Here is a 19,378-nt window from a genome sequence, read left to right as displayed (position 1 = left end):
CATTAATGACTGCTTCTTGAAGCAGCTAGCCCTGGAACTCACAAGGGGAGGCAATTCTTGATTTAGTCCTAAGTGGCGTACAGGATTTGGTCCAAGAAGTGAAAATAGCTGAACTGCTTGCTCATAGCGACCATAATGTAATTAAATTTAACATCCTTGTGGGGAGGGAAATACCAAAGGAACCCATCACAGTAGCATTTAACTTCAGAAAAGGGAACTACACAAAAATGAAGAGGCTGGTTAAATGAAAATTAAAAGGAACAGTCACAAGAGTGAAATGCCTGCAAGCTGCATGGAAACTTTTAAAGAACACCATAACAAGGCTCAAACTGTATATATACCCCAAATAAAAAAACCCAAATGAGTAAGAGGACCAAAAAAATGCCACCATGGTTAAACAACAGAGTAAAAGAGGCAGCTAGAGACAAAAAGACATCCCTTAGAAATTGAAAGTCAAATCCTACTGAGGAAAATCAAAAAGGAACATAAACTCTGGCAAGTCAAGTCAATTAGGCAAGCCAAAAGAGAATCAGAAGAGAAACTAGCAAAAGACACAAAAAATAAGAGCAACATTTTTTTAAGTATATGAGAAGCAGGAAGCCTGCCAAACAATGAGTGGGGCCACTAGACGATTGAGGTGCTAAAAGATAACTCAAGGAAGACCAGGCCAATGCAGAGAAGCTCAATGAATTCTTTGCATCAGTCTTCGCTGCAGAGGATGTGAGGGAGATTCCCACACCTGAACCATTCTTTCTAGGTGACAAATCTGAGGAACTGTCCGAGACTGAAGTGTCAGCAGGATCAGATGGTATTTAACCAAGAATTCTTAAGGAACTCACATATGAAATTGCAGAACTACTAATTATGGTATGTAATCTATTGCTTAAATCAGCCTCTCCACCAGGGTGCGCGCGTGTGTGTGTTTGGAAGTTAAAGCTGGACTGGTGTAGACTAGAAATAAGGTGCAGATTTTTAAGTGAGGGAATTAACCAGTGAGGGAACAGCCCAGGATTGTAAAATCACCACAGTCAATGACGTTGGAACAGTTTTTATAGTGGGGATGCTGAAAGCCATTGAACAAAACTGCAAACCTTGTATATGATGGAAGCCACTTCAAACCAGGGGATGCTGCCGTATCCCCAGCACTCCTAGTACCAGCACCCCTGACCATAGCCCCTTCCCAGTCCACCCCCAAAGACTGCATACCCTGAGTTTTTAAATATTAACCACTGTACTTTGCGTATATCTGCAGGCAATTGTGTATCTAATTACAAAGCATTTTGCTTAATTTTACTACAATAGAATTGGAATATCAGAAATATCAATAGAACAGAAATATCAATCTAATTGTTATTCACAACTTGAAATACACTAACAGGCCACCATTTGTACACTACATAAAAAACAGATATTGAAAACATTAAAAAAAAATATCAATAGACAGGTACCTGAAAAAAGTGGAAGGGTGAGCTCAGGATACATCCTTGCTAGCTCATATGAAAGAAGTGCCAATGATACACTGTAAAGAGGTGGTAATGGGCCATGTGTACCATACAGGATACTGCCAGGTCTTTGCTCAGCAACTTTCTTTGAATAAACAAAAAGCTTTGCCTCAAGAATCTATGGAAGAGAAGAAAGTGGGCAATGAAGTGACAGGATTTCATTAGTGCACAAAACTTTCACATTTCAACTTTAAACAGATTAAGAAATCACATAAAGGTCTACATGTTTCACAGTAAAATTTCCAAGTTGCAGAAATATTATAAATAATCATTTGCATAATTTTTTATACAAGTAATCACTGCAGCATTTATGATTATTATTATTTACTATATTTATTACTGTAGCGCCTAGTTGAGGTTTCAAAACAAAAAGTAAAACACCCCAACCAAACTGTAATATATGGTAAGAAGTTCATGGTGAAAACAATGATAGGGCCACTTGCATTTGGTTACTATTTTAAAGGATATTTTTTTTAAGTAGCTGATACATGCCTGCATAAGTTGCATGGAAATTTCATAAATCTCTCTGTTGGTGTCGGATGCCTTGAATAGCACTAGGTTTAAAAGTGTCACTATATCAAAAGGATAGTTCCTGGAAGAATAAATAGTACATTTTTGTCAACATTAGAATCTCAGCTTAAATTCACTCTAATCTCCTTTGCCTAATAATGAGCTAAAGAAAAATATCACCTCTGTTTTTTCCACTCCTCCACCAGAATTTAGGAAAGGAAGTTATTTACTGATGGATTGACTCCTGAGTCAAGTGGCCATCTGGTGAGGGAGGGATGGACAATTACCTTGAGACAATAATTAGGAATGCACTGCAATTGCCTATTCCATAAACCTAAATTCTTTTTAAATATAGTATCTAATTTTTTATAAACTAACTCCCAAAAGCAAAGATGGTTGAACAGAGAGTTTCCAGGGATAAAATATTCTTCATGCAATTCCACTGACAGTTAAAATAGCCTATTCTGGAAAAGGATATATTCCTCAACATGCGCATTCCCAGACATTAAAGTTAAAGAGAACTCTCTATCAGATTGAAAAATTAATGAAGCATAAACATGAAGAATGGGACTGTGTTGGCACAACAAATGACAAGCTCTTGCTGAAGAAATTCCACCATCCTAGGTATTCAAAATTTAGTGTAGAGTGGATAAATAAGAGCAGGGTACTGAAGGGACTATTGCTAGAAAGGCAATTTTCCTTGTAATGTTGTTTGGTCTTGCACAAATCTAGATTAGAGATTTCTCCCTTTTTCCATGTAGATATGCAAATACACTACCTTAGTTTTAGCTAACATAAAATTGTGGAATTTGTATATCTATCACTTTGACCATAACGAATACAGAACTAAGGGCCTGTTTACACTACAATTACAAATGAGTCAGAGGATCTGATTACAGAGGGTTAACTCCGGACTTACTTATGAGATTGTGCTAAATTGTAATATAGACATGATCTTAACCATGTTCAGTAACTGACCTACAACCTTCTTCATTATCTTGTCTATTAGGCTGAGTCTTCACATGCAGATTTAGGATCCATAATTCACCACCACTGCAGCTCCACCAGTGGAAGCAATGGCAGAAGCTATAATGTAGACAGGACCCAGGAGGTTTTTACTACCGAGACTAGGATAGACAACATGGTGGTAAAAAATACCTGAATCCTGTCTACATTAGAGTCTTCACCATTGTTATAATCAGTTGAGATTCTGTGGCAGTGAAATGCAAGTCCTAAATTACCTAGTGTAGACAAAGGCTGCTGGGTTGTTGGATGGACACGGAGTGATTTCGGGGACATGTTTACTAAATCCACATACTAGTGTACCCCAGCTCTGCTGCTCCATGTCAGTCTCTCTGGTCCTTCCCCAACCTGGTCCCTCCCACAGTTCACAAAGTTCAAATAATCCCCATCTGAGGGAGCATCTTGAAAGAGGAAACTATCAAGGGTTACAAAAGCATGCCTAAGAGAATGCAACACAAAAATCTAAAGATTAGGATAAAACAAGATTACATTAACAGAATAATTATATGGTAGAGTACATTGATACAAAATAGAAAGAACTAAGCTACATGAAAAATAGCAGTAAAATGGCCAATAAATAAATGTAGTTAAAAATAAAGAACATTGGCTATTTGGCATAGGCCTCCTCAAATGAATTTGACAATCATATGAACTGGTCTGGTCAATATTTGCAAATCTGTGGTCCTACCATTAGTCAACTAAATCCGTATTTAGACACCTAAATAAGTGGTATAATTTTCAAAATGATGAGCATCTAGCAATTTCCTACTTCTTAAATAAGTGTTCTGATTTTTTTAATGTACATAAATAAAGATTCAGATACCTAACCTGTAGCCTCTCTTATGTAGTATGATGGAGGCTTTATAGTTTTGCCTCAAGGAAAAAGTCTTAACTGACTAAGATATCAATTGCCCTTCCCACTTCATCATCAAAATGCCATTGGCCAAGTTGTTGCCAAAGGATATGCCTTCCAGGAGTTTGAACCCAAGTAAAATCCCTGTAATTACTAGTTGAAAAGAAATGGAAGAAACTGTAAATAAATGTTTTCAATTACTCCTGTATTCCAGTCTGTAGGGACATGATTAGTGAAACTCCAGAACATATTATTTACGGTATCACAATAGAAATGTAGCATGGGAGACCATGGGCTGGGACAAACTGAGTTTTTTAATGGAGAGGATTCTTTGTGGAAAGAGAGGCATAAGTTATGCAATACTACATTGCTTATTTACAGCTGGATTAAGGAGAGGTCGCCCTACACTTATTGCTAACTGAGGGAAGGATGGAATATGGGAAATTGCCAACAAGTTTTTAGTATTAGCTAAACTCTCAACATAGCTCCCCAAATAGGCAGAAATATGAGTTTCTTCTTGAAAGTGATCATGCATTTTTAACTATTGCCAATGGCACATAAATGAAACCCTTTCCCAGGGTCCTTAGTCCTATCTAATAAAAATCTGAGGAGAAAAGACTGTAGGTGAAGGGCTAGTATTATTGTGTTTTCTTTTAAGATAGCAAAACTGAATGTCAGAAGCTACTAAATCTACAAGCATAACATTCCAATCATACTTTTTAAATCTCAGGGTAATGCAGCTTGTATTTGCAGCTGTTTCTATAAGAACAAAATAGAGTTTTTTTTACAGATATACCAAATTCTAAAATACTTAACATGTTTTGCTTTGCACTGTCCCACAAATTACCCTCTCAAAACATACTGATCAGACATCTTGACAAACTATTTTGTCAAGAAATCTCAGACTAAAATAGATCAGCACTTCAAATGCCTAATCAGATGAAAACTATCCTTTATTTCAAAAAGAACAGGAGTACTTGTGGCACCTTAGAGACTAACAAATTTATTAGAGGATAAGCTTTCGTGGGCTACAGCCCATTTGTTAGTCTCTAAGGTGCCACAAGTACTCCTGTTCTTTTTGCGGATACAGACTAACACGGCTGCTACTCTGAAACCTTTATTTCAAAATAACTGTTAAACCTCTTTTCCACTTTAATCCTGAAAAGATGCTAAGAAAAAAAACAAAACAAAAAAATGTTTATGCAGGACCTATACAAAAAATCAATGTTTTGTGCTCCCACTCTATTAACATCATTGATAATGCTAATCCGAAAACAAAAGGTAAGCAAACTCAGGTCAAATCCAAGGGCAGTTAGGAAAAGGACAAAAGTAACTGTTTGGCAAATGAGAACATAGAAAACTTTTATTTTCATATTATTTACTCTGAAAGTATTGGAAAAATCCATCAAAATTGTTTTGGCACTAGGTTTAAAAATGGTGTTACAAATAGAAAGATTTAGGCCCTATTTCACCTTTCTGTGTATGGAAGGGTCAGAAGTTCAAATGCCTACACAGCAACAGGACACTACAAGGGGCAACTTATCACATGCTCAAAAAATGTGCCTCAGGCCTGTAAGAGAGTGTCAGGGAAGTGTAGCCTCAAAACATTGTGTAAAAAGACATTACATGGGAATGCTAGCAGCAATTCCATATAGAACTTGCTCAACACCCTGGTAACTCCCTTGCAGACTTGATCGCATACACAGACAGTGACCACTGGCAAGGCAGAGATTATTTTTTTAACCTTCCCCCAATACTGTGCTGACTTTGTTAGTATAAATAAGCATGTTTGCAGAAGCATTTCATGTGGTAAGAGATGCTCTTCCAAACTTTTTGCACCTGGCCCCAGATCTGGTCCCTTTTCTCCTGTTTGCTGCAAAGTCCCAGAGGTGACTGTTATTCAGTGGATGTTCTAAGGCAGCATAACACTTGGCTATGCAGATACTTCACTGTTCCCATTCACACACATGAGTTTTTTTCTGTGTCTTTCATAGCATGCAACCCAGCAACCAACAGCAGACACACTTACAGCTTCAACCATTATTTTTAAATTTAATGGAAAAGAACATTTAGAATCTGTTTCCAACAGAAACAAGTAGGATTATACAAAATATCTAGTGTGTAAACATCGTAGAAATAGCAGCCCTGATCTTGTTTCACATTAACTGCCTCAGGGACAGTCTAGTTCTAGGTTTATTAATACCTGCTTCCGCACACAGTCGCAATGGCTTTGAAGCATCCAGAAGCAAGCTGGTATGATCCAGTATAACACCGATCTATAGCCCAGTTGAAAAGATTTACTTGGTCCGGATTTAGTTCCAGCAACAAGACTACAACTTCACATCCAAGCTGATGAACCTGAATACACACAGAATGGCAATTATTATTTTTTGTAAAAAACAAAAAAGATCCTCCCTAGGTTTCTTAAAATTATTCAGGGAGATAGACACAAAGTGACAAGACTAATCTGCCTTTTAAATGGGGGGGCGGGAGGGAAGGACCATGTTTATTGCGCACTAAGGAGAAAAATAAAGTGGAGAGTTTACCATAAATGCATTTTATATATATCACAGCATGGGATTTCACTCAGTTTTGAATAGTCCACACTTCATAAAAATATGTCTTGCACAAAACCCATATATATTAAATATATTTTTTAAAATAGACCTTCAAAATAAGGGTTGAAGCATAATATTATGATTAAGCCCAAGACCAGTGTGTCAGGAGATCTGGGTTGTATTCCCAGCTTTAACACACACTTGCTGGCTGACACTGAGTAACATCCATGTGCCTTTGCTATACACCCTGTAAAACAGAGATACTGATAATTTTCTACCTCACAGGAGTGCTGTGAGGTTAATTTATTCATGTTTGTTTACTTAAAGGATTAAGTTTGGACTACATCTTTGTGTTTCTTCAATTGCAGGTAATGTAGAAGCACAAAAATTATTATTATTATTATTATTGAGATTTTGTCACCAAATGAGGCTAGACTCACTGTAAAGACTCACACTAATATTCAGTTTAAACAACCGAGGTTGAGTTTAGCATAAAGGGAACACAATAAAAAAAAAAAGAGACTACCTAAGTTTTTATTCTGGTTGGGTTTCCTTACCCATTAAATGTTGACAATTTGCCTTTTGTGACTTAATGCATCCTTTATGTACTGATTTTCAACTGGTAATTTAAAGTACTGATGGTGAAAAACTAATCATAGGAGGGAAAGTACTCTTTTCCCTCCCCTGCGGCTCTGACCATTTAGCATCCCGTCCACAAATCCCCTCAATGGCTTTCCTCACCTATAATGTGTGGACAGAAAAACTATGTTGTTATGGGGGACTTCAATTTGGGAGACAAATGCTGGGGGTCTCATGCAGTCAATTGTAAAACATAATTAGAATTTCTAAAAATTATAGATGACAATTTTCTAACACAAAAGGTATTGCACCCAAGATAAAGTAACACTATTTTGGATCTCACATATGATGCATGAAATTAACCATTGGACTGGAGGTTAGTGGTTATCTAGGGATGAGTGGTTATGACGTGATTACATTCAACAGGGGCAAACAGAGGATAGTCCCACCCATAATATATATACTTGGAGCTTCAAAAGGGCTAATATCTCAAAGTTGAGGGAAATTATCAATGAAATTGACTGATAAGAAAAATTTAGACATAAAAATGTGAATGAAAACTTGGAATTCTTTAAGAAGAATTTATTAGATGGCAAAAAGCCATGGTTACACAATCAAGAAACAGATCAATCTTGGCTAAAAGCCAATCTTAGTTCAGCAGTAAAGTGAAAGCAGCAATTAGAAATAAAAAACCAATATGTATCAATTGGAAAAAGGGGGAAATAGACATCAATCAATATAAATTAGACATTATGAAGTACAAACAATTGATAAGGAAGATGAAAACATCAGAGAAAAATCCATGTTTGGCTGGGCTAAGGACAATAAGGAGATTTTTAGATGTTAGGAGCAACAGAAATCTTTGCAATCATTCAATTATTTAATTGAGATGGAAAAATTATTAATAATGATGCACAAAAAGCAGATGTGTTTGTGACAATCAGCATTCAATAAATATTTCTGTTCTGTATTTGGAAAGAAGCAGAATGAAGTACTTATATCATATGATAATAAAGAAGTACTTTTGAGTTCATTAGCAACTGAGGATGTTAGACAACATCTACAAGGGATAAACCTTTTTAGATCAGCAGGCCCAATAACTTGTAATCAATAGTTAAAAAAGAATTAGCTGAGGAAATCTCTGGCCTGGTGATGTTTATTTTTAATAAATCTTGGAATACTGGGGAAATTCCAGAAGACTGGAAGACTGCTAATGTTATACCAATATTCAAAACAGGCAAGCGGGATGACCCAGGTAACTAATAGATTGGTTACTCTGACATCAATTACAGGCAAAATAATGGAAAAGCTAATACTGGATTAAATTAACAAAGAATTAAAGGGTAGGAATATAATTAATGCCAGTCAGTCAACAGTATTTTGCAGAAAACAAGTCTTGTCAAACAAATCTGATTTATTTTTTGATGAGATTACATGTTTGGTTGATAAAGGTAACTTCGTAGACTTCTGTAAGGTGTTTGTCTTAGTACTGCATACTATTCTGATTAAAAATTAATACTGTACATATAAAGCACACCTTAAATAGATTAAGAGCTGGGTAACTGACAGAGCTCAAAAATTAGCTGTAAATGCAAAATTAACATTGAATGGGGGTGTTTCTAGTGGGGTTCCACAGAGATTGGTATTAAAACTGATGCTATTCCACATTTTCATCAATGATCTGGAAATAAATATAAAATAACTGTTGATAAAATTTGTAGATACAAAGATTGGTGGAATGGTAAAGAATGATGTGTACAGGGCAGTCACACAGAGCAATCTGAATCACTTGGTAACCTGGGCCCATTCAAACTAAACGTATTTTAATACAGCCAAATGCAAAATAATACATCTAGGAACAAGGAATGCCTATACCTACAGAATGGAATGGGGGACTGTATCCTGGAAAGTAGTGACTCTGAAAAGAATCTAGGGGTCATAGTGGACAAGCACCTCAATATGAGCTCTCAGTTCAATACTGTGGCAAAACGGGATATTGAGATCATTGGATGTACAAAGAGGGGAGCAGTGAGTGATTTTTACCTCTGTATATGGCATTGGTTAGACCAGTACTGGAATACTGCATCCAATTCTGGTCTCCACATTGTAAAGAGGATATAGAAAAATTGGAGAGGATGCAGAAGAGAGCCACAACAATTATTCGAGGGCTGGAGAAAATGCGTTATCATGAGAGACATAAAGAACTCAATCTGGCAGTTTATCAAAAAGAAGACTTATATGCTGTAATTAAGTCACCTCTAAGTACCTTCATGGTCAATGGAGGAAGATTAAGCTACTGCGAATTTAGGCCACTTTACTTCTCAATGAGAGCATCCACATGGGATTTCATGTGCTTGAGCTTCACACCTTTAGTTGATTTGGCTTAACTTTTCTGAGTGTTCCTGGATAGAGAAGCCCTCTGTGCAGCGTGGACCTATCTAAACTACATTTTGTAAAGCAATATTCTACCTTACAGAACTATGTAAGTAACAAACATCATTCTGCAGAGATACATATGTCAACACTGAGATGCAGAGACATCAGGGCAGAAAGTCTCTCTTCACTTTATCATCTAACCAGAAATGTCTTTAGGGCAGAATCATTTTAAATGCAAAAATAATCTATCAAATTAGTACTCATGGAGTTATTTTCAAACACTAACAAGTCAATAAATATTTGGTTGTTACAGATCCAGGATATAAGGTAAAGACTCATCTTCCAATTCTGTGGCCTTACTTTTTCCTACAATGAGTAGTTTTTTTGCTGCCTTCTGAAGATCTGCCCACTCACATTGACTCACTCAGATTTGCCTCACCAGCAGCTATATTACCGAGCAGGAAATGATTTTACATTCTTACTTCACAAGACCTGGAAGCAGGTGGGATGGAAATACTCCAAACAGAAATATAAATACTTTTTGAGATCATACTGTCCTTGACCTTTGTATTAGTAATGGATGAAAAACCTAAAATATTGCTGCAAACCAGTGTGAACCTCATAACAGAATCCTGTTTAGTTTAGTATGCTACATAAACTGTGTGTCCTGAAATAATAAAATTCCTTTTACTATTTAAACGTTATTGTGATATGGTTCGTTATGAATTTGTAATTGAATACTGCACGGATCTATTGTTTTCTGTTCAAAACAAAGGTCACAAAGCCTACCGTCATAGAGTGGACTGTATTCAATAAGTACAGAGTTTAAAATCATTTAAAAACCATACATTATTGATGAGGTACTTACTCGTAAATCTTGACAAGCTAGAATGTTATCAAGCCATTTATAAAGATAGCCATCAGGGGAAAGACCCACATTGTCAAATACAGGGCCACAGCAGAGTACAGCTGACATTGCCTAATAATACAGAGAAATCTGTTAATTAGGCAAGTGTTTAACATTTGTGAATATGTTTAACAGACTGTGCTTGCAAGACATTTCCAATTGCTACCTGTTTTTAGTGAAATAGTGCTTTTTTGCTAGATTTCAACATTTACATTGATCTAGAAGGTAACTGCATTAGTTAAAATAGGTTAATTATAATTAAAAACTGCATTAATTAATTCAAATGCTGAATTAAAAAATTAAGCACATTAAAGGCACACTGCAATAAGAACACTTTACAAATGCTTCAAAATGTGTTTTGTCATTTCAGCCAATCTGTTCTTAATGAGATTATAAAACCTATTAAACATTTCATTAGCATCATATTCTCTGTCTAAATTAAAATTGTTTTATATCATTTGATGCAGCATATACTGGTACAGAAAACATTATTTTCCCAGTTTACTTAGGTGCTTGGGTTGCAGCTGTTAGAGCTGGACAAGATTTTTAAAACTACTGAGTACATCCCCATATAAGTGCAGGATATGTCCTCTGGAAATAGGATGTATCAGATACTGAACTGATACTGCACTTGATCTTAGGGCCTGATATGCTGCTTCCACTGAAGTCAGTGAGAGCTTTTCCTTACTGAAAATCCAAATAATAAAACAAAATTTCACTCTATGTGGGCAAAAAAGAAGTAAGCTACAAGAAATGACTTTAGATTATAATTTTGGAAAGAAAAATAGGAATTTTTAACTTTATAGATCTCTCTCTCTCTCTCAAAATAATCAATTACTGTAAATAAAAGGAAACAAATAACCATGATATTTGCCTCTTTTAAATATCTAAACTTAGGATTTGTTGTTGTAATTTGTATTACTGAATAGATCACTTTGCATAGTGGAAAGAAAATATGCTATACCTTTAATGCACAATACTGGTATCTTGTAATCTGGTGATTTCTGTCACTGTAACGATCCAGTGGTGTAAACATAATACTGAAAGGTCCAGCCCATTGACTAAATAAGATGAAAAGGTGGTGCCTCAAGCTTTGCTGAGGGAAGAGAAATCTCCGATGGTGAACTAAGGGAATAAAAATAAAATTCGTCATGGCTTGCTAAAGTAAAATAAACACAATAGAAATAATCAGTCAGTGCCCTATCCCAATGGCAGTAGTGATAGCATATGAATTTCACACTTCCATGAATAGGAAGTCTTTCCTTATATTTGAGGATACACATAGTCCAAAGTAGCTAAACATCTTTTGTTAATCTAATATAGTTAATAAGACACATTTTATTTTGAAGAGCCTTAATGCTTTGAATGAACATGTGTTTATATTTTATAATCATGTCTGTGTACAACTAACTTTAGAATCAGGGTTTTGGAATTCACTGCCTCATGTACTTCTTTCATGGTAAACTCCTACCTGCTTGGTATTTCCAGGTCTTTCAGCATAAGCCCTAATAGTGGATATACGCTGTCCTACTATAGTAACAGGTGGAGATAGGAAATAGAGCAAAGCTTTTATCATATCATTCCCTTATAAAGAGGTTTGGAAGGCTAACTCAAATGCTAAGACAGTTCCTGAGCAAAAGAAAAATATCTATTAATGCTAAAAAAAAAAAAAGTGAGAAAAAAATTCAGAAGTTTTCAAAATTCTTCCAACTCAAAACAGGATGGGGGATAGGATCTCTCAGATGGCAGACAGAGACTAGGGAGAAACTAATATAACGGGGAAGAAATTACCATTCTTCAACATCCTTGTATGCCAGCCCAGAAATAGGAATTTCAGATAGCAATGTGCAATACAAAATTAAAGAGAGCAGAAATTCACTCTGTGGGACTGAAATGAACAAGAGAAAATTTTCCTAGCCCAGTGAAAAGGGAAAATCCATAAGAGAAGGAAATGACAAAAAGGTTTAAGTTCTGCATTATCCAGATAAAAAATAGTTCCCTTGAGAGGGCCTAGCCCATTCCTGCTGCTACTTCTCCTGAAGCAGAGCCATTGCACTGACAGGTTGCTGGACTCATTTTGCCTTTGGCTATAAGGCAGGGAGGGGAGTGGTACAAGACCAATAAAAACATGGAACTGCATATACTAGAACTATCTCTGCTCAGTTACAGGGCCTGTTAACCACAGAAATTAATGCACAGGCCTCCCAGCTGGTTAAGAGGGGACACATTGAACCTATAGAGTACACTATTAAAAAGGCATTTCTGGTTAACTAGAAAGAGGCAGGGCACACTGCTACTGGTGGGCTGTTTCATCCCACGTCCAAAGAAGATAAAACCTCAAAGTCTAGTCTAGCTAACCAATAAAAATTGCAAGTCAATATTTACAATTATTTAAAGATAATGGAAGCTGACAATGAAAATGTATTTGTCAAGGAATTACATATTATGGCTTTGTTAGTTTTTGCCATATTTTAACATCTACTTGTTAACAGAAAGATAATTGTCTCTTCATAAAGAAATTTTGAATTAATTAAGAGTTATTGTTGGCTTTCTGCAGAACATATAAAACGGCTGTTTCAATGTGCAAAGTTCATAGAAATATAGTTACTATAGATAATGCAGACTAGATTATAAACACAATGAGAATACATGCAAAGAGGAATACCTTTGCAAATATTCACTACTGAGTAATTTCTTTCACAAACCCTATATGGATGGGAACAGAAAAAAGGATTTCAGTAAATTGTCCACTGATAACAGCTAATGAGATGGCACCATTCAAATTAATGGGATTTTTCTATTGACTGGAATGGGAGCAGGATCAACTATAGGTGGTCACTATGGACTTCTTTTCCTTATCTTGTACATATCTTAGGGTATGTCTACACTACGGGATTACTCCGATTTTACAGAATTCGATTTTTGGCAACAGATTGTATAAAGTCGAGTGCATGCAGCCACACTAAGCACATTAATTCGGCGGTGTGCATCCATGTACCGAGGCTACCGTCGACTTCCGGAGTGTTGCACTGTGGGTAGCTATCCCAGAGCTATCCCATAGTTCCCGCAGTCTCCCCCACCCATTGGAATTATGGGTTGAGCTCCCAATGCCTGATGGGGCCAAAAATTTGTCGCGGGTGGTTATGGGTAAATGTCGTCAGTCAATCCTCCCTCTGTGAAAGCAATGGCAGACAATCATTTTGCGCCCTTTTCCCTGGATTGCCCGGGCAGAGGCCATAGCATGGCAACCATGGAGCCCGTTCAGCCTTTTTTCACGGTCACCATATGTCTACTGGATGCTGCTGACAGACACGGAACTGCAGCGCTACACAGCAGCATCCCCTTGCCTTTGCAAGTTGGCAAAGACAGTTACCAGTCATACTGTACCGTCTGCTGCTGTCATGGGTGCTCCTGGCTGGCCTCGGTGAGGTCGGTCGGGGGCGCCTGGACAAAAATGGGAATGACTCCCCAGGTCATTCTCTTCTTTAAGTTTTGTCTAATGGAGAGTCAGTCCTGCCTAGAATATCAGGCAAGCCTACTAAAGAACCAGAGAGGCAAATGGCCGCTCCAGGTCAGAGCCCCAGACATCCCGCAGAAATGATGAGCTGCATGCCATTCTAGGGGGTGCCCCTACAACAACCCCACCCGTTGCTTCCCTCCTTCCCCACCCCTCCCGGGCTACCTTGGCAGTTATCCCCCCATTTGTGTGATGAAGTAATAAAGAATGCATGAATTTGAAACAACACTGACTTTATTGCCTCTGCAAGCAGAGATCAAAGGGGGGAGGGGAGGGTGGTTGGCTTACAGCAAAGTAGAGTGAACCACCATTCTGCACTTGCTCAGCCTATAGCTGAAAATGGGAATCTGTGATAAGCACTAGGATAGAAGCACAGGCAGGACTGATTCTCCATTTGTGTGTGGGCCTTTGGTTGACACTGGTAAAATACAAAATGTCCCAGGATATGTATGTTGGGGGACAGTTCTAAACGGCAGCTTTATTTTTTTATTTGCAGCAAAATGTAGAGGTCTAAGTATCTGATTGTGAGCCCTGGGAGCAAGGGGTAGGCTGGGGTAGGTGCGACTGCGCGGTGCTGCTGACTGGGAGAGCAGCCTGAGGCAGAAGCCTCCAGATCACATGGTATTCCAGGCAGGACTGAATCTCTATTACACAAAACTTAAAGAAGAGAATGACCTGGAGTCATTCCCATTTTTGTCCAGGCGCCCCTGACCGACCTCACAAAGGCCAGGCAGGAACACCCATGTCTGCCCAGGTGCCCCCGACCGAACTCACCAAGGCCAGCCAGGAGCACCCATGTCTGCCCAGGCGCCCCCGACTGACCTCACCGAGGCCAGCCAGGAGCACCCGCGGGACAGCGATGACGGTTACCAGTCATACTGCACCGTCTGCCGTCCGCAAGGCAAGGCAAGGGGACACTGCTGTGTAGCGCTGCAGCACCACGTCTGCCAGCAGCATCCAGTAGACATACGGTGACAGTGAAAAAAGGTGAGAAATGACAATGTTTTTGACCCTTCAGGCATTGGGAGCTCAACCCAGAATTCAAATGGTTTTCGGAGAGTGCGGAAACTGTGGGATAGCTACAGTCGTCAGTCGCCCCTCCTTCCGTGAGCATCCATTTGATTCTTTGGCTTTCTGGTACGCTTGTCTCAGCTCCTTAAGTTTCACGCAGCACTGTGTTGAGTTCCTGTTGTGGCCTCTGTCCATCATGGCCTTGGAGATTTTTTCAAATGTTTTGGCATTTCGTCTTTTGGAACGGAGTTCTGATAGAACAGATTCATCTCCCCATACAGAGATCAGATTCTGTATCTCCTGTACGGTCCATGCTGGAGCTCTTTTTTGATTCTGGCTGTGCTGATGAGCTCTGCATGGTCACCTGTGCTGATCAGTGCTCCACGCTGGGCAAACAGGAAATGAAATTCAAAAGTTTGCGGGGCTTTTCCTGTCTACCTGGCCAGTGCATCCGAGTTCAGATTGCTGTCCAGAGCGGTCACAATGGTGCACTGTGGGATAGCTCCCGGAGGCCAATACCGTCGAATTGCAGCCACACTAACCCTAATTCAAAATGGCAATGTCGATTTCAGCGCTACTCCCCTCATCGGGGAGGAGACCAGAAATCGATTTTAAGAGCCCTTTATGTCAAAGTAAATGGCTTTGTTGTGTGGACGGGTGCAGGGTTAATTCGATTTAACACTGCTAAATTCGACCTAAACTCATAGTTTAGACCAGGCCTTATATATGTTACATATATCATACACCTGAAAACAACCAAATCATGAAACCATCCAGTTGTGCATGTTTCTGGCCTATATTAATGTGTACTCTCATTACTCTTTCCCTAATTCTTCTGCATTCCCGCCTTCCTACTCCTTGGTATGCCTGTTGATATTGTCTGTCAAATATTCTGTAAACAGCAAATGTACTGGGAGCGAGCAAGTGTCCATATTTTAGTTTCTATTAGTTAGGTGGAGCCTTTTGAAGCAGACCTTTTTACTTTATTTGCTAATAGAATTACTTTACATTTTAAAAACAATCTTGCGACACACACAATGCATGAGTATATGGCAATACTATAATAATATAGCAAAGCAAGAGCAGATATGAGCAATCCGTTGCTGTAAGAAAGGCCAAAGGGAGTTTTGCTGAAATGGGATACAACTGGAAGCAAGTTTTCCACTATATGCTTAAAACTGAAAAAACATTTACTGCAGCTATCAATAGAGATTTTTTTCTTTTCTATGGGCCTGATTGAGTTCCCATGAAGTTAATGAAAATTTTGACACTTCAAAGGTTGCAGGATAAAGCCCTATGTAAAAGAAATCTGGAGCTGCAGCAGGCTGTGTATGGTTCATTTGCTGGGCTTAGAAAGAGAAGAGTCTTATATATGTGCATTGCAAGCTTTGCTATGTTTTTTGTTTTGATTCTTGAGAGAATTCTGTATTCAGTTGCCCAAATTCCCTCTAATATTTGCTACAAAACAACCTTATGAAGCGTGGCTTATAAAGAGAAAACCAGAAAAATTAAATAGTGAATTAATATATCAATTGTACTTACACTGTGTTAAATGTAGTTGTGTCATATAATGAGGTAATATATCATACCTGGAACACACTGAATCAAGTTGGCAGTCATGGCACTGAAATGTGCTCTCATGTCCTTAAGAATTTCAACTTCTTTATCATTTTCAGCCTCTAGCAGCATGCGAGTTAGATCAACATACTCTAAGAACAAGGCTCCAAGGGCTAAAGTATCCCTCTCTAAGGCTCCATTTGTACTAGGATAAAGAAAAGTTGAACATTTCAATATGAGTGACAGTGCATTTAACTTGCGACGTAATACATTATAATCTTTAAACACAGATTTGAAGCTTCCATAGTCGCATATTTAAAAAAAACATATTTTGTATGTTTTATAATTGTTCAAAGAAGCTACTAACAAACAGAATGATGACATCACCAGTGGAAATTCTTCCATACAAAACAGTGTTACCTGTCACTTATAACACCAGCATCAGCAAGCAATTCAAAAATTCGCAATAGCTGCAGTCTCAGCAGATCTCGGCGCTCACGGCGTTTCTTATTCTTGGGGTTAAAAAAAGAGATACTTAATACATGTGGAGGTGCAGACATTAAAATAATGCAAGCCTGGTCATTGAAGCTGTGTTTAAAGCAAAGCAGTATAACTGATGTATTTGCTTATGATGGAGTACTACTACATTTGTGTGTACCATAGTACAGGTATGCTTACATAACAACACAGGTATGTTCAACATTTCTAACTTCCTAAACAATTCTTGAAGAAACAGTTTATAGCCACATTTGTCCATGAGGAAAAAGTGGACATGGTATTCTTGAAATTCTGGACCAGAAATAACTTTTAATATTCAAGTTTTGGTGCTGAAATATTATCATATGATATCCAAGAATGCTGCCTCTTGGATCTTTGAAAGTGAGCATCAACAGTACTTCCTACAACCATGGTAGTCTCAGTTCCTAAACTCTCTCCTGTATTTTATACTTTCACTAGGAGAAAGTGTGGTTTAGTGTCTCAGAACCCCAAGGCTTCCTCTTCACCTAACGCTTCCAGGAAGCTCTCCTTCACCTCCAGAAAAAACCCTGCTTTGCTCCTGACAAATGTGAAGTCAGCTAGCAAGGCCTGCTCTTTGCCTGGACCGCTGTAAGTAGGGTGACGGGGGTGGGTGGTAATAGGCACCTACATAAGAAAACCCTGAATACCGCGGCTGTCCCTATAAAATCAGGATATCTGGTTAACCTAGCTGGAAGTGCAGCCTGCAAAGCCTTCTTGGGAGTGAAGGGAGCTACAAAGATGACTTGTTTTGTCTTCCAGTGAACACCAGAAAGTATGTCTTCCCTCTCCTTCCCCTCTTCCTATTGCTCTAAATTACAAAAAAATCAAGGGAAAGTGATAAGACCAGTCACTGCACTTAGTAGTGGAATTTGCAGTCAATATAGGAAAACCTCATTAAAAGTTATATTTTCCCTGAGTACAAGGGCAGTCTACACTTGAAAGTTGTACCAGCATAATTATTTTGTTTAGGGGTGTGATTTGTTATCAATGTAGTTATACTAGTACAATCCCTAGTGCGGATGCAGTTATATCAATATAAAGATACCTTAGACGGGAATAAGTTATATTGGTATAAGCAATTTTATTTTATTTATATCAATTTAATTGCATCCACACTGGGGGGGCTGGAGGTTACAGAACTAGAACTATACCAGTAGAAGGGCAGCTTTCTAGTGTAGACAAGGGCTAACAGAAACTGAAGTCCCTGGTAAGACCTGTCTATACTACAGAGATAAACCATATTTCCAACACTGTTGTGAAACATGGTTGTGGTTCAGTCATGTTACAATATCTTTTCCCCTCACCATTGTAAGTGGGATTTCACTATATCTAAATTCACCATGAAGAGGTGCCACTGTATTTAACTAACTTGTTCTTCCCCTAAAAAATATAAATAAAAATGTATGAACTGTATATTTTACACAATAATTTAATTTTAAATAATCCATTTAAATTCAGTTTTAAATGGAATTGCTTTCTAATTTTTTCTTATTAAAAAGTTCCTTTATTAAATATCAAGCTAGAGTTACCAATAGGCTATCTTTCTGTTTTTTTTTTTTTTTTAAAGAAACACATTTACTACTTTTAACTTCATGTTGCAATTTAAATAAACAAATCTCATTTCTTGAACTAACCTCTGGTCTTCTTTCTAGGGCTTCTTTCATTAATGGGTGAAGTTCTTCTACTAATTCCCTAAAATAAAACAAAACAAAAACTTTCTAAACAAAATCCTTCATAATTGAGTTCATCTTCATGAATTAAATGCTCCTTTTAAGACAAAGAGTATTACACTGCACTCTATAAGGCTTCTATAACACATTTATTGATCTGGATAGTGTATGTTCCCTCCCAGCTACATATTTGGGCACTGATATTCTTGTGGTCCAACGAGCAAGGACAAATCTTAGAAAGGGTTCCAACTAGGGCTGCGGTTTCTACACCAAGGCAGTGGGAGAAAGTACTAACATCATGGAAGGTTAGATTAAACCTAATACAAATAGAAAGGTAAAGCTTTTTAGTGCTTATGAAATATTAAGTTACTGGGGAAAAGCTATCTGTAGCTTTCACCCAGAACTTCCATCCAATACCACATCACAAGCATAGACTGCTAATTCAGTGCTCCTTGTCACTCCCTTCTCCCACAAAATTCAACACCCTATTTATTACATAAACACTAACATTTTAGAATTAAAATTTTAAAAATTAATAATTTTACATTAAAACAAAAACAGCATATCTGAATTAAAAGCAAGTTCCTGAGATTATTGTAAACTGTGCAGTACCTGAAAACAAGAGAATTTGTTCTTCCAAATCCTAATACAAGTGATTCTGTGATTTCTATGCTTTCAAGTCTCATCAAAGGTACTAGCTGCTTTAACAGGACTCCAACAGATGGGGTTCCTATAGCCTAAAATATATTTATTAAGAAATCACCAACATTTAATTATTAGCATTATCCATATCAAA

At 37.8% G+C, this 19,378-nt stretch overlaps 1 protein-coding gene across 1 annotated transcript in view; it reads right to left on the bottom strand.

Annotated features, from left to right (window-relative positions):
- The window catches only part of LOC112112190 (protein furry homolog), a 278,522-nt gene that overhangs the window by 117,847 nt on the left and 141,297 nt on the right, over window positions 1-19,378 (bottom strand). Inside the window, exons 22-30 of the mRNA XM_029911983.1 lie at window positions 19,195-19,319; window positions 18,547-18,604; window positions 16,814-16,905; window positions 16,426-16,598; window positions 11,273-11,433; window positions 10,270-10,380; window positions 6,092-6,246; window positions 1,995-2,094; window positions 1,449-1,620 (exon numbers count right to left, since the gene is read on the bottom strand). Of these exons, the coding sequence (XP_029767843.1) occupies window positions 1,449-1,620; window positions 1,995-2,094; window positions 6,092-6,246; window positions 10,270-10,380; window positions 11,273-11,433; window positions 16,426-16,598; window positions 16,814-16,905; window positions 18,547-18,604; window positions 19,195-19,319 (1,147 nt within the window). The remainder of the gene's footprint in view (window positions 1-1,448; window positions 1,621-1,994; window positions 2,095-6,091; window positions 6,247-10,269; window positions 10,381-11,272; window positions 11,434-16,425; window positions 16,599-16,813; window positions 16,906-18,546; window positions 18,605-19,194; window positions 19,320-19,378) is intronic.

Source organism: Terrapene carolina, unplaced genomic scaffold, assembly GCF_002925995.2.
Source record: "Terrapene carolina triunguis isolate 2854851 unplaced genomic scaffold, T_m_triunguis-2.0 Scaffold141, whole genome shotgun sequence".
NCBI lineage: Eukaryota > Metazoa > Chordata > Testudines > Emydidae > Terrapene > Terrapene triunguis.
This window is presented reverse-complemented; position numbering and strand designations above follow the sequence as displayed.